The sequence below is a fragment of the Salminus brasiliensis genome, chromosome 11 (assembly GCF_030463535.1).
Source record: "Salminus brasiliensis chromosome 11, fSalBra1.hap2, whole genome shotgun sequence".
Taxonomy (NCBI): Eukaryota; Metazoa; Chordata; class Actinopteri; order Characiformes; family Bryconidae; genus Salminus; species Salminus brasiliensis.
The window spans coordinates 36,425,001-36,446,645 of NC_132888.1; the positions used below are offsets into that span (position 1 = coordinate 36,425,001).

The 21,645-nt window shown below is 42.5% G+C and overlaps 2 protein-coding genes across 2 annotated transcripts; one reads left to right on the forward strand and one right to left on the reverse strand.

The window, feature by feature from the left end:
• Positions 1-4,304: 4,304 nt before the first annotated feature.
• Positions 4,305-8,971, reverse strand: LOC140565129 (serine/threonine-protein kinase pim-1-like). Its single transcript, XM_072690937.1, has 9 exons — positions 8,938-8,971; positions 7,376-7,540; positions 7,053-7,147; positions 6,910-6,960; positions 6,422-6,797; positions 6,090-6,266; positions 5,842-5,929; positions 5,711-5,785; positions 4,305-4,449 (listed from the first exon to the last, which is right to left on the reverse strand). Exons 1-9 carry the CDS (start codon positions 8,969-8,971, stop codon positions 4,305-4,307), a joined length of 1,206 nt encoding a protein of 401 aa, XP_072547038.1.
• Positions 8,972-15,550: 6,579 nt separating this feature from the next.
• On the forward strand, positions 15,551-17,584 carry LOC140565130 (serine/threonine-protein kinase pim-1-like). Its single transcript, XM_072690938.1, has 8 exons — positions 15,551-15,575; positions 15,757-15,921; positions 16,144-16,238; positions 16,331-16,381; positions 16,494-16,869; positions 17,025-17,201; positions 17,362-17,451; positions 17,505-17,584. The coding sequence occupies exons 1-8, from the start codon at positions 15,551-15,553 to the stop codon at positions 17,582-17,584; spliced, it is 1,059 nt and encodes a 352-aa protein (XP_072547039.1).
• Positions 17,585-21,645: the final 4,061 nt, after the last annotated feature.

The following is a 21,645-nucleotide window of genomic DNA, read 5'->3' on the forward strand; positions in this document are numbered from 1 at the left end:
GATAACACAAACACAAAATGTCATTTTTAAATTAAGGTTTTTATTATTTAGGGGAAAAAAACCCAAACCTACATGGCTCTGTGTTAAAAAGTGATTGCCCCCTACACCTAAGCAGCAACAACTGCAATCAAGCGTTTGCGATTATTGGCAATGAATCTTTTACAGCGCTGTGGAGGAATTTTGGCCCACTCACCTGCATAATTATTAATCCTAACTCTTATCCTGGCCCTAATCTAAACCTTAACCTCAACCCAAAACCCAATCCTAACTCTTATCCTGGACCTAATCCAAACCTTAACCTCAACCCAAAACCCAATCCTAACCCTTATCCTGACCTAATCCAAACCTTGACCTCAACCCAAAACCCAATCCTAACCCTTATCCTGGCCCTAATCCAAACCTTAACCTCAACCCAAAACCCAAACCTAATCCTTATCCTGACCTAATCCAAACCTTAACCTCAACCCAAAACCCAATCCTAACCCTTATCCTGACCTAATCCAAACCTTGACCTCAACCCCAAACCCAATCCTAACCCTTATCCTGGCCCTAATCCAGACTTTAACCTCAACCCAAAAACCAATCCTAACTCTTATCCTGGACCTAATCCAAACTTTAACCTCAACCCAAAACCCATACCTAACTCTTATCCTGGCCCGAATCCAAACCTTAACCTCAACCCAAAACCCAATCTTAACCCTTATCCTGGCCCTAATCCAAACTTTAACCTCAACCCAAAACCCAATCTTAACCCTTATCCTGGCCCTAATCCAAACCTTGATCTCAACCCAATCCTAACTCTTATCCTGGACCTAATCCAAACCTTAACCTCAACCCAAAACCCATACCTAACTCTTATCCTGGCCCTAATCCAAACCTTAACCTCAACCCAAAACCCAATCTTAACCCTTATCCTGGCCCTAATCCAAACTTTAACCTCAACCCAAAACCCAATCTTAACCCTTATCCTGGCCCTAATCCAAACTTTAACCTCAACCCAAAACCCAATCCTAACCCTTATCCTGACCTAATCCAAACCTTGACCTCAACCCAAAACCCATACCTAACTCTTATCCTGGCCCTAATCCAAACCTTAACCTCAACCCAAAACCCAATCCTAACCCTTATCCTGGCCCTAATCCAAACCTTGACCTCAACCCAAAACCCAATCTTAACCCTTATCCTGGCCCTAATCCAAACCTTGATCTCAACCCAATCCTAACTCTTATCCTGGACCTAATCCAAACCTTAACCTCAACCCAAAACCCATACCTAACTCTTATCCTGGCCCTAATCCAAACCTTAATTTCAACCCAAAACCCAATCTTAACCCTTATCCTGGCCCTAATCCAAACTTTAACCTCAACCCAAAACCCAATCTTAACCCTTATCCTGGCCCTAATCCAAACTTTAACCTCAACCCAAAACCCAATCCTAACCCTTATCCTGACCTAATCCAAACCTTGACCTCAACCCAAAACCCATACCTAACTCTTATCCTGGCCCTAATCCAAACCTTAACCTCAACCCAAAACCCAATCCTAATCCCAATCCTACAATTTTAACTATCATGAGGTAAATTTGACTAGTTAGGTATTAGTATGTGGTAATAATATCCAACTTCAAAAATCTTTAAACCTTGTGAAACTGCCTGCTAGCTTAGCATTTCCAGTGAAAACGTGACTAAGAGAAAAGGTTAAAGCTACATTCTGTGGAATTACGTTGATTAACGGAGCTAGCAAGCTAACGTTAGTGTGGATAGTATGGTCTTGTACTGCAGACTATCATGCTAAAGTTCCCAGTTTAAACCTACAGTTTTACTATTTAACACGTAAACCTTTGTTCACTATTTGTTTTATTCTGCATTCTAAAAAAATTCTGCCAAAATAAAATGAAATTCAAAATCTTAATTGAACTTTTTGAAAGAAAATTAATCGTTTAGATGAATCGACTAATCAATAAAATAATCAACAGATTAATCGATAGGAAAATAGCCTTATTCAACATTAACACCACGCTTGCTCAGTTAATGATAACTTTGTTTGATAACGTTTGATCTGAAATGTTCATTTTCTGTCCTGAACTTTTGACAGGGAATAAAAATGTAATTTTAATGTTTAATCTAAAAACACTCAAAACTGCTCCCAAAAAGATGATAAAGATGATTTCTGGGAGTAGTTCTGAAAAACGTAAAGGGCCATTTATTACCTGAGAGCAAGGCTGATGGCAAAAATACGGCATGGCTCAGGATTCGAACCCACGTCCTCTGGGCCGTGCATTAGACCTCTGAGCCGCTCTGAGCTGACTCATGTTTTTTGTTTTATTAATGTAAATTAAAATCATTAAATTAAAATATTAAATTTATCACTTTTGTATTTTGTATCTCATTGATGAAAATTGTGGTAATGTACTGCTTTCACAGCTCTGATTTCTTGAACATGTGATTAATACTAATATTAAAGTATTAATTTTGTTTTCTTTTACTTCTGTTTAAAAAATGATCCCTTCTGGCATCTCAGTTATATCAAATCGATCATTTTTAAACCAGCTAAATATAATCTGATACCCTAACATTGCAGAGGTCGTCGCATTAAACATTAACATAGCATTAGCCGGCCAGGACGTCAACTGTCCATCATAGCTGCCACCGAACAAAGCTGTTTAGCACTCGGTAGCAGTAATGCTAGCATCTCTATTGCCCAATGCCAGTTGGTATACAGGTAAACACACCATTGTGCTTCACAAAATGAAAAGCAGATCCTGGACAAGTGGGTAGATACTGTTCGGACAGTGGCTTTAATGGAGACAGTGGAGAGCTGAGCTGTTCAGCATGTTGATTGGACGTTCTTAAGCCGGACTGTTGTTCAGTAACGATAGAAGGGACAACAGACAGACGCACTGGTCCACCTCATTCAGAGTTTTCCCTTAAGGTGAGGTGGCCGAGTCCCCCTCAACCCTCATTTGGAACTCGGCTGGTCTGGATAAGTTTGATGGTGAGTGTGTTTGACTACTGAGTTGTGTGTAAAGCTGTGTTCAGCTCGACTCTGTGAGGTAGAATAAATGTGCCAGTCTTTGACACAGCAGTCAGGTTTCAGACTTGACAACACCACTGAGACCTGTTTTATATCCAATATTTATTTGTTTATACATATATATGATTAGGTAAAAAAGTATTGAATAATATATAATTATTTTACTTATTTATTTCTGCCCCAGATTTATTTGTTTGTTTGCGGTTTTATATCCCATACTTATTTATTCATTTAGTTGTATTTATTTATTTATTTATTTAAATATGTACATTTAATAAATACAGAAAAAACTACAATTATTGGTAATAATAAAAATAGTACAAAAGTTTAAATATATATATAAATATTAAACAGTGTACACAAACACACACATATATATTATAACTAATTAAATAAAAATGTATTCAATAATATCTCATTATTTTAGCTATTTATTTCTACCCCAGATTTATTTGTTTATGGTTTTATATCTCAGATTTATTTATTTATTTTATTTTTCTTGCATTCTTTTATTGCATTAATTCTTAAATGTGTTTGTTCATTTGTTTGTTTTGGCAAGCTTTATCCTACATATCAAAGTTCCAGTTAGCTGTATATACAGTAGCTCTTTAAGACATGGAGTTCATCATCAGTACTAATAAACACAATCACCTGATCAGGAATCTAAAATCCTTTATTTTCACTTTCAGTTCGGATCATGCCATCAGCCTATGGTAAAATGGGAGGAGCCTGTAAAAGAGGGGGCTAGAGTTCAGACAGCTGCTGGTTGGTGGAAGAAGGACGGACCCTCCTCTAGTAGTAGAGCGAGGGCTAAGGGATATGGGAAAGGGGGTTAAAGGGAGGTGACAGGATGGTAGTGGGTTGTGAACTTGAACATGGTAGAGATGGAGTTTATGGGAGGTTAGATTGGTAGTGGGGTGAGTCTGCTTTGCTGGTTCGGTCAATGCCATCACCATATCATAATAAGAGGGCAGACAGTAGGAGAGGGGGAAGAGGGCTCTGACTGAGCTGGGAAGCTCGAGGTCAGATCGGTAAGACGGCGGTTCGGTAAACGGTTCCATTAAAATGAGTCCATTGTGTTGCTAGTGATTAATAGGAATCCGGGCCTAGACCCCTAATGAGCAAGCCGAGGGCAACAGTGGCAAGGAAAAACTCCCTGAGAAGCCAGGAAGAAACCTTGAGAGGAACCAAGGCTCAAGTGGGGAACCCATCCTCCTCTGGTTGGCGCCGGATTGTGGAAAGTTACTTTTTAGTACTTCTGTACTTCTGAACTTACTTCTTAGCAACAGTGGACGTAACGCAGGGATTGGCTGTTTGAGGGTAGCAGTCGGGTCGGGCGACGAGCGAATCGTCCAGGAAGGCTACGCTGGTCCAGGCAAAGGGAGCGGGACTGAATCCTGCAACGGCCTTGTGAGGTCTGGACACAGCGAGAGAAGCCTCATGACGACGTACGCATGGAGTCGCAGGGGCAAAGAAAAAATCAAGCCGAAGGACAGGGAGCCAATCGGGAGACTCCTGGGGCAGACAATGATAGAGGGAGGGGCATATGGACCCTGAAGGGTCACGGCTCAGGTAATGCAGCATGCCAGTGGCCGTTGGGGCCAAAGGGAGGGAACGAAATAGCTGAAGCAGAAGAAGGTGGAGGCATGGACTGTGTAAAGAGTGATGGGGCAAAGCAGAGGCTGGAGCAACGAGAAACTGCTCTACAGCCCAGAAGGAGCGAGAGGCATGAAGAGTCGGGAGTCGGGCCTAGTGGCTGGAGGGTCCAGGAAACCAAGGATGGGGGACTGTAGGAATCCTGAAACACAGACAATCAACACAGCAGCAGTATCTCCTCCTCACTGCAGCAGCGATTTAACTGCTAACTGCTTCACAGGCTTCTGGTCCGCGTTCTATTGGCTGATCACTTCTCTCTCCCTACAGAACCAAAAGGGTTCTAAGCTCTAAGAGAAAGAGGGAGCGCTGATCACTTAGATCTTCACTGGAAGGGTGACCCCACTTGAACCCTCTTGAACTACAGGCCATGGGTAAACCCTAAGCCTAACTTAAACCTAACACTAACCCCAACCCTGACCCCTAACCCTGACCCCTAACCCTGACCCTTTCTGAGCTGGATACACTGCTCGGGCTTCCTGGAAAAATGATACAAGAAATGCTACACTATGGGGACAAAAGTATTAGGACACCTGGTGATTCAATGTTTCTTCTGAAATGAAGAGTCGCTTTTGTTGGAGTTACAGTCTCTACTGTCCAGGGAAATCTTTCTACTACATATTGGAGAACATTTGAGAATTGCTATGAGGATTTGATTGCATTCAGCAACAAGAGCATTCGTGAGATCAGGATGTTGGATGATCAGCATCCCACCTGATCCCCAACTCCCCGAACCATCCCAAAAGTATTGGATGGAGCACCATCATTCCAGAGAACACAGTTCTTCCACTGCACCACAGCTCAATGCTGGGGGGCTTTATGCCCCACTAGCCCACGCCTGGCATTAGCCATCTCTACGTGGACTAGACCAGCTGTGTGTGTGTGTGCATTGGCACATCTGTGTCAGCAATGGGTGCAACTTAAAGTAGCTGAATGCATTCATCAGAAGGGGTGTCTGCAAACTTCTGGACAGCTAAAGTGGTCCTATTATGGTGTCCCAGGTGTCTCATGCTATAGATTTTTACCTCTCGATGAAGCCGATGGTCAGACGGTTTGTCTTCTCTGCTCTGAAGGGTGTGGAGGCTGCTCTCCTTCCATCACTTGAAACACAACCCAGGAGATTCACATTACCTGATCCTGGGTTGGAGAGCTGCACTGGAACCAGTCATGCTGCAAGATCTGATGCAGCTTAGGCCTCTGGGCGGGGTTTCGCTGCAGACACCTTCGAATCAGGCTGCAGCATTCTGTGCAGAGGGTGGGATTGGGTGGGAGACAGATGATTAGGTATGACATTGACCTTCTCTTCAGTTCTCATAATATCTCCAATATCTCTAAAAGACAACCACAAAAATCCATCATTCTGAACTTCTAAGAGTCTCGCAAGGATGCTCTCAGTAACCTCACCATTGGATAGGTCTTCTCTGAAGCACAGGGGCCCCTCGACAATTTCCTGCTCCTTTGTGAAGGGCAGGTGTCCATTAACCAGCCTGAACAGTAGGACTCCCAGAGACCAGACTGTTGCAGGACTGGCGTAGTACCTCCCTTTCAGAAAGAACTCCGGAGGGCAGTACTGAAAGGTGCCTGAGAACATAAACGAAGAAGAAGAGAATCAAGGAGTCCAGAACTTCATTCCTCTACATTACCCTCACAGTGAAGTGGCTATTGGACCTTAGGCCCCTTTCAGGATCATGTTTTAAAGGTCACGTGTAAATTTAGGGCCATGAGCTCCATTTTACCTGAAAAATCACGATAGCCACTTTTCTTGATCCAGTCCCCGCAGCCAAAGTCGATCAGTTTCAGCTCTGAGGTGTCCATATTGAACAGGAAGTTCTCCAGCTTGATGTCTCTGTGCAGGACACCTCGCTTGTGGCATGTTCTTGCTGCCTCCACTGCCTGGACCATAATCTGACTGGCTATCTCCTCAGAGAAGGAACCTCCGCACTGGGCAATTAAGGTGTTCAAGTCCATACAAGGATCAGGGCGCTCCAGGATCAGGATGTAGAGCTTAGGCTCATCAAACCACTCGATGAGCTTTATGATGCTGCTGATGGGTGGCTGGCTCATCCTCTTCATTAGAGCCACTTCTATTGGCACGGCCTTGAGCTCAACAGGCTGCAGGAAGGCAGTACAGGGTTAGGTCAATGGGGAGGGCAGTGAAGAATAGTGATGTTTAGGAGCATGATGTGTGATTGGACAGTAAAATCTGGGTTCCAGCTGTACTTACGCATTGGACATATTTATCATCGGCCTGTTTTATGACAAATTTAATGGCCACCTGCACACAGAGACAACACAGGGTGTTAATATTATGAGGACTGAAAAGGCAATAGAGGAGATGATGCAGTTATGAAGGATGGATTTGAGAACCTGTAGGCCATCAGCAACACGGGTTCCCTCGAAGACGGACCCAAAGCCTCCCTCGCCCAATTTCTCTCCAGTGATATATAGAGAGGAAAAAGTGTCTGTGGAAAATAAACAGTGTTAGAACTGAACATCAGCTTTCTCACCTCATCTCTCCAGAGCTGAGCTATTAGCATCACAGGCTATGAAGGATGCAGTGGTATCTACTGACCGTGGACGTGGATAAACATCAGTACTTCCACTTCCAGTAAGTCCAGGTCACTTAGGAGGAAATGACACTAAACACTGAACCACTTCATTGTGGACAGTGGTCCGGCCAATGAGCTAACCTGGCTTCAAGGCTTTCCGCTGTCTTCGCGTGGTTATCGTGGGCCGGCTGACTTCCACCTTCCTTCTCTTCCCTGCCGGGGCTTCAGGTTTGGGTACCTTGGATGTTCCCTGTGAAATCTGCTGGGTAACCTCCTCCTGTCTTCTCCTCTTTCTACGTCTGATATCTGAGTACAGGATATAAGGGGTTGGATATTTACAGACTGAAGTAGAGAATGGAGTCGGGAGAGGTTCCGATTCCCTTAACTCTTAATAAAATTCCTAACAGTGCTCATTTCAGTTCACATTACAGAGTGGAAAACTGGAGCCTGAGTCCTAAATCTAAAATCTAATGAAACAAACAAAGGGTTCATCTATAAAATCAGATTCCAGCAGTTCTGTATGAAGGACCTGTAGCTGTAGACTTCTGCTCCATCGTCTACTGCTGTATGAACCAAATCTGCAGCTTCCTTTTCCTAATTTTTACCTGTATTGGTAAGACTATCGCTAATTATATTGCTAAGACTATTGCTAATACTAATCTAACTGATGAGACTATCTCTAAGACTATGGCTAAACTAACTGCTAAGACTATTTCTAAGCGAGTCTCTAAGACTTGCTAAATCAAACGCTGAGACTATCTCTAAGACTATCTCTAAGACGATCGCGGCGCAAATCGCTAAGACAGAGTCTCGTCTCCTGTGTCTTCCTCAGTGACCTGAGAAGAAATGCCAAAATTCCGAGCTCAGGGGGTGATGAGCTCATCCACTGTGACATCACAATTAGAACGATCTGCTTGGTTGCCATGCCGATAACTGGAACTTGTGTTTGGACTCCACCCCATGTGTCCTCTATTAAAGCAGAAAGATGCTTCTGAGAGATGATTTGTCTTTGCAAAGATAAAAGACTAAACATAAAAGTGAAATTAACGATGTTCTGATGCTCATTAACATCTTCATCACTTTGATCCCATTTTTAAACTGGAAGAGAAAGCTGGCCATCATCATTTCCCTGTGGAGTCTCACTTCCCCCTGTAATACCTAATGTTGACCAGTAGGTGTCGTACTGTATAAGCTGAGGTCTGTAGGAAATGGAACTGCTGTATGAACAGCGCAACATCTCTCAAAAGTGAAGCCACCACAGGTCTAGCGCCTCTGCTGGTTGGTTGCAGTATGATGTGTAGCTCCGCCCATCCCCATATGTTTCAAAGACAGAACAGCCCAGTTTCCTCCTCATTTTCCTCCTCTGAACTGTATTTCCATCTCCAGGGTGTAATTTGGCGGTCTCGGTTGAACTCTCGTCAAATGTTGTGGCAAGCCCAGATACCATTTACAGGAAGTGAACACATCCTGGATGGATACAACAAAGGATGGAAACTCATGAAACATCTTTAGCCATCTTTTGATCTGACATCACAATTTAGCATGGAGGTATCTCAGGGGCTCTATAGCGCCACCTATATGCTATATTCTATGCATTGGTTTCTTTGGTCATTTGCCTTGGGTGTGGGCATAATTGCTCAGAAATGTTTGAAATTTGATTTGGACATAATGGACATCATTACATACACGACTAACATTGTCACCTCTGGTGACTTCACCCAACAGGAAAGGGGGCATTTTGGAATTTGGGTGTGGCCAGTGTCCAGGAAGTCGGCCATATTGGAATTTGCAAATTTTCACATATTTTTTTTTGGTTTCGATAAAACTGACATCATTACACACACGACTAACATTGGTACGAGTGACTCCACCCAACAAGAAGTCGGCATTTTGGAATTTGTTCATTTTTCATATATTTTTACAAACTCCTCGTACACAGTTCATTGGATTCTTTTGAACTTTGATAGGAAACAACTTCAAACATATTTGATGATAAACTGTAATGGAGTAGGGTATACTTCAATCAAGGACACTGTGGTGGGCTATTTATTTACTGGAGACACCATACCAAAACAGGAAGTAGATACAGCGGTGTGAAAAAGTGTTTGCCCCCTTCTTGATATCTTCTTTGTGTTTGTCACACTTAAATGTTTCAGATCATTAAACAAATTTAAATATTACACAAAGATAACACAAACACAAAATGTCATTTTTAAATTAAGGTTTTTATTATTTAGGGGAAAAAAACCCAAACCTACATGGCTCTGTGTTAAAAAGTGATTGCCCCCTACACCTAATAACTGGTTAGGCTACCTTTAGCAGCAACAACTGCAATCAAGCGTTTGCGATTATTGGCAATGAATCTTTTACAGCGCTGTGGAGGAATTTTGGCCCACTCACCTGCATAATTATTAATCCTAACTCTTATCCTGGCCCTAATCTAAACCTTAACCTCAACCCAAAACCCAATCTTAACCCTTATCCTGGCCCTAATCCAAACCTTAACCTCAACCCAAAACCCAATCTTAACCCTTATCCTGGACCTAATCCAAACTTTAACCTCAACCCAAAACCCATACCTAACTCGTATCCTGGCCCTAATCCAAACCTTAACCTTAACCCAAAACCCAATCTTAACCCTTATCCTGGCTCAAATCCAAACCTTAACCTCAACCCAAAACCCAATCCTAACCCTTATCCTGGCCCTAATCCAGACTTTAACCTCAACCCAAAAACCAATCCTAACCCTTATCCTGGCCCTAATCCAAACTTTAACCTCAACCCAAAACCCAATCTTAACCCTTATCCTGGACCTAATCCAAACTTTAACCTCAACCCAAAACCCATACCTAACTCTTATCCTGGCCCTAATCCAAACCTTAACCTTAACCCAAAACCCAATCTTAACCCTTATCCTGGCTCAAATTCAAACCTTAACCTCAACCCAAAACCCAATCCTAACCCTTATCCTGGCCCTAATCCAGACTTTAACCTCAACCCAAAAACCAATCCTAACCCTTATCCTGGCCCTAATCCAAACCTTAACCTCAACCCAAAACCCAATCCTAACCCTTATCCTGGCCCTAATCCAAACCTTAACCTCAACCCAAAACCCAATCTTAACCCTTATCCTGGCCCTAATCCAAACCTTAACCTTAACCCAAAACCCAATCTTAACCCTTATCCTGGCTCAAATTCAAACCTTAACCTCAACCAAAAACCCAATCCTAACCCTTATCCTGGCCCTAATCCAGACTTTAACCTCAACCCAAAAAACCAATCCTAACCCTTATCCTGGCCCTAATCCAAACCTTAACCTCAACCCAAAACCCAATCCTAACCCTTATCCTGGCCCTAATCCAAACCTTAACCTCAACCCAAAACCCAATCCTAACCCTTATCCTGGCCCTAATCCAAACCTTAACCTCAACCCAAAACCCAATCCTAACCCTTATCCTGGCCCTAATTCAAACTTTAACCTCAACCCTAATCCAAACTTTAACCTCAACCCAAAAACCAATCCTAACCCTTATCCTGGCCCTAATCCAAACCTTAACCTCAACCCAAAACCCAATCCTAACTCTTATCCTGGCCCTAATCCAAACTTTAACCTCAACCCAAAAACCAATCCTAACCCTTATCCTGGCCCTAATCCAAACCTTGACCTCAACCCAAAACCCAATCCTAACCCTTATCCTGGCCCTAATCCAAACCTTAGCCTCAACCCAAAACCAAATCCTAACCCTTATCCTGGACCTAATCCAAACCTTGACCTCAACCCAAAACCCAATCCTAACCCTTATCCTGACCTAATCCAAACCTTGACCTCAACCCAAAACCCAATCCTAACCCTTATCCTGGCCCTAATCCAAACCTTAACCTCAACCCAAACCCAATCCTAACCCTTATCCTGGCCCTAATCCAAACCTTAACCTCAACCCAAAACCCAATCCTAACCCTTATCTTGACCCTAATCCAAACCTTAACCTCAACCCAAAACCCAATCCTAACCCTTATCCTGGCCCTAATCCAAACCTTAACCTCAACCCAAAACCCAATCCTAACCCTTATCCTGGCCCTAATCCAAACTTTGACCTCAATCCAAACCCAATCCTAACCCTTATCCTGGCCCTAATCCAAACCTTAACCTCAACCCAAAACCCAATCCTAACCCTTATCCTGGCCCTAATCCAAACCTTAACCTCAACCCAAACCCAATCCTAACCCTTATCCTGGCCCTAATCCAAACTTTAACCTCAACCCAAAACCCAATCCTAATCCTTATCCTGGCGCTAATCCAAACCTTAACCTCAACCCAAAACCCAATCCTAACCCTTATCTTGTCCCTAATCCAAACTTTAACCTCAACCCAAAAGCCAATCCTAACCCTTATCCTGGCCCTAATCCAAACCTTAACCTCAACTAAAAACCCAATCCTAACCCTTATCCTGTCCCTAATCCAAACCTTAACCTCAACCCAAAAACCAATCCTAACTCTTATCCTGGCCCTAATCCAAACTTTAACCTCAATCCAAACCCAGTCCTAATCCTTATCCTGGCCCTAATCCAAACTTTAACCTCAACCCAAAAAAATATTAAAGATTTTAGTTTGTTTTTTAGCTAGCTTACTTTTCATTCCCAGATAATGTCAGGCTAGTGCAACACATACACTAGTTACCTAGCTAGCTCTCGCTAGCTAGCTAATGTTATTGTGGATAGTACAATTTGAACTATAATGAGGTAAATTTGACTAGTTAGGTATTAGTATATTGTAATAATATCCAACTTAAAAATCTTTAAACATTGTGACACTGCCTGCTAGCTTAGCATTTCCAGTGAAAACTTGACTAACAGAAAAGGTTAAAGCTAGATCTGTGATTTTACGTTGATTAACGGAGCTAGCAAGCTAACGTTAGTGTGGATAGTAAAATTTTAACTATCATGAGGTAAATTTAACTAGTTAGATTTTAGTATGTGGTAATAATATTAAACTTTAATGTTTTATACAGTTCAAAATCTTTAAACCTTGTGAAACTGCCTGCTAGCTTAGCATTTCCAGTGAAAACGTGACTAAGAGAAAAGGTTAAAGCTAGATTCTGTGGAATTACGTTGATTAACGGAGCTAGCAAGCTAACGTTAGTGTGGATAGTATGGTCTTGCACTGCAGACTATCATGCTAAAGTTCCCAGTTTAAACCTACAGTTTTACTCTTTAACACGTAAACCTTTGTTCACTATTTGTTTTATTCTGCATTCTAAAAAAATTCTGCCAAAATAAAATGAAATTCAAAATCTTAATTGAACTTTTTGAAAGAAAATTAATCGTTTAGATGAATCGACTAATCAATAAAATAATCAACAGATTAATCGATAGGAAAATAGCCTTATTCAACATTAACACCACGCTTGCTCAGTTAATGATAACTTTGTTTGATAACGTTTGATCTGAAATGTTCATTTTCTGTCCTGAACATTTGACAGGGAATAAAAATTTAATTTTAATGTTTAATCTAAAAACACCCAAAACTGCTCCAAAAAGATGATAAAGATGATTTCTGCGAGTAGTTCTGAACAAAGTAATATGTCATTCATTACCCCAGAGCAAGGTGTTGTTTTTACATCATTGATTTTTGATCTGAGGTAAAAAAAAAACCCAAAACATAAAAATGTTCAGTTTCTGAGAGATTATAGGTAATAAATATCAGTTCTGACTGAATATTAATTATTATAAAGCAATATATTATTTAGCTTTACATTACTGAGAGTAAATGCCTGGCTGTGACTGGAGATTTTAGCTAGCTTACTGGTGTTGGTCAGGCTAATGCAGCGTATACACTAGTTTACCTTTCAGTCATTAGCATGGGGAGCTAGCTAGCTAATGTTAGCATTTATAGTACAGTTTGAACTATCATGAGGTAAATTGGACTCTCTAGGTACATTACTGAGGTAAAATGCCTGATTAAAATGTGACCAGAGATTTTAGCTAGTTTTTAGCTAGCTTACTGCTATTGTTCACATAATGTCAGGCTAGTGCAGCTTGGAGATTAGCATGGGGAGCTAAATAGCTGACATTAGCGCAGGCAGTGTGATTGTAATGATCATGAGGTCAATTTAACGAGCTAGCTAGCGTTATAATACAGTATGTTGGAATGAAATCTGACCGAGGTGTAAAATCTTTACGCTTTAATCTTTTCGAAGCTGTGCTGTAAACTCTGCTGTTCTCCAGACTGCTTGGGTGGAAGTTCTGCACCTGATCTAGAACCTGAACCATCAACATTAACGGAGGGCAGGTTGAGGATCAAGCTCATCCAGGGTAAAACATAAGATGGATATTTGATGTAGTTCAGCATGTGATTGTGATTGTGATGATTTTACGTCCTCTTACGTCCTCAATTTTTAGTAAACAGTACAAAAAGTAGCGAGAGACCTTCAAAGCCCTTGAAAAGTCTATTATTCTTTTCCATATTCAGCTGGAATCCATCATCAGCAGGGCTGATTCACCACATTTTACCGTTTAAAGATGGCTGAAGTAGTGTCAGTTTTCCGACGATGTTTTGTTAGAAATTCAACGTTATTTTAATGTTAATAATTCAGAGAGTGAAAGTGACAATGAATCAATATCAGACTGGAACGTTGATCTAATGAAGGTAATGTTGACGCTCTAACGTTGACCTAACGTCTATTCAGCTCGACTACAACTCAGCTACTAGCATCTAATGGGCAGTGAGGTCCTGCAGACGGTCTGATCCAGCCGAGGCTGTCCATCACTCGGTTTAAGACATCCTCACGATGTAGCGATGTTCTCCCAGCATGCTACACTGAAGCTGAAGTTGTCCATGTATCTCCAGTTTTCTCCATGGTTTGAACCCCGTAGCTGCTCATAACACTGTGTAAATACCTCTGGATGAACGGACCAATAGAAATGCTCTAAATTATTAGTGAAAAGCTCTTATTTTACGTTGACTTCCATTAAAAGTTCAGCACATTTTTGTCTTCTCCGCCGTTTTTCATTGGACGGTGGCGATAGATGTGCTATTGGACCCCTGTGAAGAGCTTGCAGTGCTGGAGGTGGATAGGATATGGATGAAGGGGATGGGCTGGACCCTGTGTGGAAGTATTAGGTGTGGGCTTTTGTCTTGTTCTTGTAGTAGGTCTGTAGGTCTGACCACTTGGCGGTTCAGACGATGGACCACAAACACAGTGTTAGACTGTACTACTGGATCCTTGCCAAGCCAGTATTGGATCTAGGGGTTGCTGTGTTCTGCTTACAGCAACAGTAAAGTGTAGAGGTGGGCTTAACCCAGCCAAGCACTGACTGAGGGAAGTCCCTATCTGATTACCCTGGTGAAGAGGTGGTAGTGCAGTGGGTGATTAGAAAGGGGGGGGTGGTGTTTGGGGATGGTCCCTATGTGGAACCCTAAGTACAGTATTTCACTATAATGGGCTAATATTAGCACAGGCAAAACTAACTGTTGGAATTCGACCCTGGAGATGGAAATACGGGTCAGAGGAGGAAAATGAGGAGGAAACTGGGCTGTTCTGTCTTTGAAACATATGGGGATGGGCGGAGCTACACATCACACTGCAACCAACCAGCAGAGGCGCTAGACCTGTGGTGGCTTCACTTTTGAGAGATGTTGCGCTGTTCATACAGCAGTTCCATTTCCTACAGACCTCAGCTGATACAGTACGACACCTACTGGTCAACATTAGGTATTACAGGGGGAAGTGAGACTCCACAGGAAAATGATGATGGACAGCTTTCTTTTCCAGTTTAAAAATGGGATCAAAGTGATGAAGATGTTAATGAGCATCAGAACATCGTTAATTTCACTTTTATCTTTAGTCTTTTATCTTTGCAAAGACAAATCATCTCTCAGGAGCATCTTTCTGCTTTAATAGAGGACACATGGGGTGGAGTTCAAACACCAGTTCCAGTTATCGGCATGGCAACCAAGCAGATCGTTCTAATTGTGATGTCACAGTGGATGAGCTCATCGCCCCCTGAGCTCGGAATTTTGGCATTTCTTCTCAGGTCACTGAGGAAGACACAGGAGACGAGACTCTGTCTTAGCGATTTGCGCCGCGATCGTCTTAGAGATAGTCTTAGAGATAGTCTCAGCGTTTGATTTAGCAAGTCTTAGAGACTCGCTTAGAAATAGTCTTAGCAGTTAGTTTAGCCATAGTCTTAGAGATAGTCTCATCAGTTAGATTAGTATTAGCAATCGTCTTAGCAATATAATTAGCGATAGTCTTACCAATACAGGTAAAAATTAGGAAAAGGAAGCTGCAAATTTGGTTCATACAGCAGTAGACGATGGAGCAGAAGTCTACAGCTACAGGTCCTTCATACAGAACTGCTGGAATCTGATTTTATAGATGAACCCTTTGTTCGTTTCATTAGATTTTAGATTTAGGACTCAGGCTCAGAATTTTATTAAGAGTTAAGGGAATCAGAACCTCTCCCGACTCCATTCTCTCCATCAGTCTGTAAATATTCAACCCCTTATATCCTGTACTCAGATATCAGACGTAGAAAGAGGAGAAGACAGGAGGAGGTTACCCAGCAGATTTCACAGGGAACATCCGAGGTGCCCAAAACTGAAGCCCCGGCAGGGAAGAGAAGGAAGGTGGAAGTCAGCCGGCCCACGATAACCACGCGAAGACAGCGGAAAGCCTTGAAGCCAGGTTAGCTCATTGGCTGGACCACTGTCCACAATGAAGTGGTCCAGTGTTTATTGTCATTTCCTCCTAAGTGACCTGGACTTACTGGAAGTACTGATGTTTATCCATGTCCACGGTCAGTAGATACCACTGCATCCTTCATAGCCTGTGATGCTAATAGCTCAGCTCTGGAGAGATGAGGTGAGAAAGCTGATGTTCAGTTCTAACACTGTTTATTTTCCACAGACACTTTTTCCTCTCTATATATCACTGGAGAGAAATTGGGCGAGGGAGGCTTTGGGTCCGTCTTCGAGGGAACCCGTGTTGCTGATGGCCTACAGGTTCTCAAATCCATCCTTCATAACTGCATCATCTTCTCTATTCCCTTTTCAGTCCTCATAATATTAACACCCTGTGTTGTCTCTGTGTGCAGGTGGCCATTAAATTTGTCATAAAACAGGCCGATGATGAATATGTCCAATGCGTAAGTACAGCTGGAACCCAGATTTTACTGTCCAATCACACATCATGCTCCTAAACATCACTGTTCTTCACTGCCCTCACCATTGACCTAACCCTGTACTGCCTTCCTGCAGCCTGTTGAGCTCAAGGCCGTGCCAATAGAAGTGGCTCTAATGAAGAGGATGAGCCAGCCACCCATCAGCAGCATCATAAAGCTCATCGAGTGGTTTGATGAGCCTAAGCTCTACATCCTGATCCTGGAGCGCCCTGATCCTTGTATGGACTTGAACACCTTAATTGCCCAGTGCGGAGGTTCCTTCTCTGAGGAGATAGCCAGTCAGATTATGGTCCAGGCAGTGGAGGCAGCGAGAACATGCCACAAGCGAGGTGTCCTGCACAGGGACATCAAGCTGGAGAACTTCCTGATCAATATGGACACCTCAGAGCTGAAACTGATCGACTTCGGCTGTGGGGACTGGATCAAGAAAAGTGGCTATCGTGATTTTTCAGGTAAAATGGAGCTCATGGCCCTAAATTTACACGTCACCTTTAAAACATGATCCTGAAAGGGGCCTAAGGTCCAATAGCCACTTCACTGTGAGGGTAATGTAGAGGAATGAAGTTCTGGACTCCTTGATTCTCTTCTTCTTCGTTTATGTTCTCAGGCACCTTTCAGTACTGCCCTCCGGAGTTCTTTCTGAAGGGGAGGTACTACGCCAGTCCTGCAACAGTCTGGTCTCTGGGAGTCCTACTGTTCAGGCTGGTTAATGGACACCTGCCCTTCACAAAGGAGCAGGAAATCGTCGAGGGGCCCCTGTGCTTCAGAGAAGATCTATCCAATGGTGAGGTTACTGAGAGCATCCTTGAGAGACTCTTAGAAGTTTAGAATGATGGATTTTTGTGGTTGTCTTTTAGAGATATTGGAGATATTATGAGAACTGAAGAGAAGGTCAATGTCTTACCTAATCATCTGTCTCCCACCCAATCCCACCCTCTGCACAGAATGCTGCAGCCTGATTCGAAGGTGTCTGCAGCGAAACCCCACCCAGAGGCCTAAGCTGCATCAGATCTTGCAGCATGACTGGTTCCAGCGTAGCTCTCCAACCCAGGATCAGGTAATGTGAATCTCCTGGGTTGTGTTTCAGGTGATGGAAGGAGAGCAGCCTCCAAACCCTTCAGAGCAGAGGAGACAAACCGCCTGACCATCGGCTTCATCGAGAGGTAAAAATCTATAGCATGAGACACCTGGGACACCATAATAGGACCACTTTAGCTGTCCAGAAGTTTGCAGACACCCCTTCTGATGAATGCATTCAGCTACTTTAAGTTGCACCCATTGCAGACACAGATGTGTCAATGCACACACACACACAGCTGGTCTAGTCCACGTAGAGATGGCTAATGTCAGGCGTGGGCTAGAGGGGTATAAAGCCCCCCAGCATTGAGCTGTGGTGCAGTGGAAGAACTGTGTTCTCTGGAATGATGGTGCTCCATCCAATACTTTTGGGATGGCTTGGGGAGTTGGGGATCAGGTGGGATGCTGATCATCCAACATCCTGATCTCACAAATGCTCTTGTTGCTGAATGCAATCAAATCCTCACAGCAACTCTTCATTTCAGAAGAAACATTGAACGACCAGGTGTCCCAATACTTTTGTCCATATAATGTAGCGTCCCTTGAATTTCTCCAGGAAGCCCGAGCAGTGTATCCAGCTCGGAAGGGGTCAGGGTTAGGGGTCAGGGTTAGGGATCAGGGTTAGGGGTTAGTGTTAGGGTTTACCCATGGCCTGTAGTTCAAGATGGTTCAAGTGGGGTCACCCTTCCAGTGAAGATCTAAGTGATCAGCGCTCCCTCTTTCTCTTAGAGCTTAGAACCCTTTTGGTTCTGTAGGGAGAGAGAAGTGATCAGCCAATAGAACGCGGACCAGAAGCCTGTGAAGCAGTTAGCAGTTAAATCGCTGCTGCAGTGAGGAGGAGATACTGCTGCTGTGTTGATTGTCTGTGTTTCAGGATTCCTACAGTCCCCCATCCTTGGTTTCCTGGACCCTCCAGCCACTAGGCCCGACTCCCGACTCTTCATGCCTCTCGCTCCTTCCGGGCTGTAGAGCAGTTTCTCGTTGCTCCAGCCTCTGCTCTGCCCCATCACTCTTTACACAGTCCATGCCTCCACCTTCTTCTGCTTCAGCTATTTCGTTCCCTCCCTTTGGCCCCAACGGCCACTGGCATGCTGCATTACCTGAGCCGTGACCCTTCAGGGTCCATATGCCCCTCCCTCTATCATTGTCTGCCCCAGGAGTCTCCCGATTGGCTCCCTGTCCTTCAGCTTGATTTGTTCTCTGCCCCTGCGACTCCATGCGTACGTCGTCATGAGGCTTCTCTCGCTGTGTCCAGACCTCACAAGGCCGTTGCAGGATTCAGTCCCGCTCCCTTTGCCTGGACCAGCGTAGCCTTCCTGGACGATTCGCTCGTCGCCCGACCCGACTGCTACCTTCAAACAGCCAATCCCTGCGTTACGTCCACTGTTGCTAAGAAGTAAGTTCAGAAGTACAGAAGTATTAAAAAGTAACTTTCCACAATCCGGCGCCAACCAGAGGAGGATGGGTTCCCCACTTGAGCCTTGGTTCCTCTCAAGGTTTCTTCCTGGCTTCTCAGGGAGTTTTTCCTTGCCACTGTTGCCCTCGGCTTGCTCATTAGGGGTCTAGGCCCGGATTCCTATTAATCACTAGCAACACAATGGACTCATTTTAATGGAACCGTTTACCGAACCGCCGTCTTACCGATCTGACCTCGAGCTTCCCAGCTCAGTCAGAGCCCTCTTCCCCCTCTCCTACTGTCTGCCCTCTTATTATGATATGGTGATGGCATTGACCGAACCAGCAAAGCAGACTCACCCCACTACCAATCTAACCTCCCATAAACTCCATCTCTACCTTGTTCAAGTTCACAACCCACTACCACCCTGTCACCTCCCTTTAACCCCCTTTCCCATATCCCTTAGCCCTCGCTCTACTACTAGAGGAGGGTCTGTCCTTCTACCACCAACCAGCAGCTGTCTGAACTCTAGCCCCCTCTTTTACAGGCTCCTCCCATTTTACCATAGGCTGATGGCATGATCCGAACTGAAAGTGAAAATAAAGGTTTTTAGATTTCTGATCAGGTGATTGTGTTTATTAGCACTGATGATGCACTTCATGTCTTAAAGAGCTACTGTACCTAATATTGAATATTGAAGACAAGTCAGGTCAAGCTGCTTCATTCTGGATCTGTCACAGGAGCCTAATGGCACACGTAGGAGTAAGTTGCAGTAGTCAAGATTATGGTTATACATAGATTTCAAACATGGTGATTGATCAGGGTTCTGCTTTGTACACTGGGGGCCCTGAGAAGCCACAATTACATTGATTGACCCTTGAAAAAGGTGGGTCCTCAGTTGGCTGTCCAAAGGTCATAGTTCCACAAGTCTCCCCTCCATATCCACTCCAATAAAGAAAGATTTGAGGGTCAGAAAATCCTCCACTGGATCCATGTAGACGAGCTAGCACTGCTGTATGATTAGCCAGCTAGCTAATCACAATATCCTCACCACCGTAATGAACCGTGTCCATTTTCATGTGTTTGAGCTTTTTACATAATCTAAAAGAGGCAGCTTGCCCTTTACACAGCCTTGCTCTAAACACCAGCAGACCAGACCAGATCCAGGAGGTTCACTTTTTTCATGGTGAGTGTGTTTGACTACTGAGTTGTGTGTAAAGCTGAGTTCAGCTCGACTCTGTGTGGTAAAATAAATGTGCCAGTCTTTGAAACAGCTGTCAGGCTGTAGGTTTCACACATTTCTGTAGGTGTGGTTTTTACTGTGTCATCCAGGTCTCAGGAACCTGACTTCCTTCTAGACAAGCTTGCTCTTATGTAGCTGTAGCTTCAATCCAGGCTTTCACAACTGGCTGTTCTACATATTAATAGTATTATTATTACTAGTGAAAAGTTCAATTCTAGTGTAAACCATCTAAAATGTTACCATCGATCTAAAACTGCACAAATCCTTAATGCACACCACTGCTAATCGAAGATGCCTTGAATTAGCATTGTTTTACTGGTCAGAATTCATTTATGGAAGCGTGGACTTGGACTTCTTTGTACTAGTGAGAATCTATTGTGTAATCTAGTGTAAATATATCGGGTTACAATTTATACTAGTAAAAATTTAATTGTAGACGTCTGTAAATAGAGTTTTACTAGTAAAATGTTATTATAGATATCCATAACTGGAGTTTTACTAGTAAAATATAATTGTAGATATCCATAACTGGAGTTTTACTAGTAAAATGTAATTATAGATATCCAGAACTGGAGTTTTACTAGTAAAATGTAATTATAGATATCCATAACTGCAGTTTTACTAGTAAAATGTAATTGTAGATATCCATAACTACAGTTTTACTAGTAAAATGTAATTGTAGACATCCATAACTGCAGTTTTACTAGTAAAATGTAATTGTAGATATCCATAACTGGAGTTTTACTAGTAAAATGTAATTATAGATATCCATAACTGCAGTTTTAATAGTAAAATGTAATTATAGATATCCAGAACTGGAGTTTTACTAGTAAAATGTAATTATAGATATCCAGAACTCGAGTTTTACCAGTAAAATATAATTGTAGATATCCATAACTGGAGTTTTACTAGTAAAATGTAATTATAGATATCCAGAACTGGAGTTTTACTAGTAACAATATAATTACAGATATCCATAACTGGAGTTTTACTAGTAAAATGTAATTATAGATATCCAGAACTGGAGTTTTACTAGTAAAATATAATTACGGATATCCAGAACTGGAGTTTTACTAGTAAAATGTAAATATAGATATCCGTAACTGGAGTTTTACTAGTAAAATATAATTGTAGATATCCATAACTGCAGTTTTACTAGTAAAATATAATTGTAGATATCCATAACTGCGGTTTTACTAGTAAAATGTAATTATAGATATCCAGAACTGGAGTTTTACTAGTAAAATGTAATTATAGATATCCAGAACTGGAGTTTTACTAGTAAAATGTAATTATAGATATCCATAACTGCAGTTTTACTAGTAAAATGTAATTGTAGATATCCATAACTGAAATTTTACTAGTAAAATGTAATTATAGATATCCATAACTGGAGTTTTACTAGTAAAATGTAATTGTAGATATCCAGAACTGCAGTTTTACTAGTAAAATGTAATTATAGATATCCATAACTGCAGTTTTACTAGTAAAATATAATTGTAGATATCCATA

What these genes read in the sequence shown, in the direction of transcription:
- LOC140565129 (XM_072690937.1), bottom strand. Translation starts at nt 8,971, where the DNA reads ATGCCCCCTTTCCTGTTGGGTGAAGTCACCAGAG. An exon ending in GCGGAAAGCCTTGAAGCCAG is followed by an intron (nt 7,148 to 7,375) that starts GTTAGCTCATTG and finishes TATTTTCCACAG; the next exon opens with ACACTTTTTCCTCTCTATAT. An exon ending in GTGTTGCTGATGGCCTACAG is followed by an intron (nt 6,961 to 7,052) that starts GTTCTCAAATCC and finishes CTCTGTGTGCAG; the next exon opens with GTGGCCATTAAATTTGTCAT.
- LOC140565130 (XM_072690938.1), top strand. Translation starts at nt 15,551, where the DNA reads ATGGAGCAGAAGTCTACAGCTACAG. An exon ending in TGGCTATCGTGATTTTTCAG is followed by an intron (nt 16,870 to 17,024) that starts GTAAAATGGAGC and finishes TTATGTTCTCAG; the next exon opens with GCACCTTTCAGTACTGCCCT. An exon ending in CAGAGAAGATCTATCCAATG is followed by an intron (nt 17,202 to 17,361) that starts GTGAGGTTACTG and finishes CCCTCTGCACAG; the next exon opens with AATGCTGCAGCCTGATTCGA.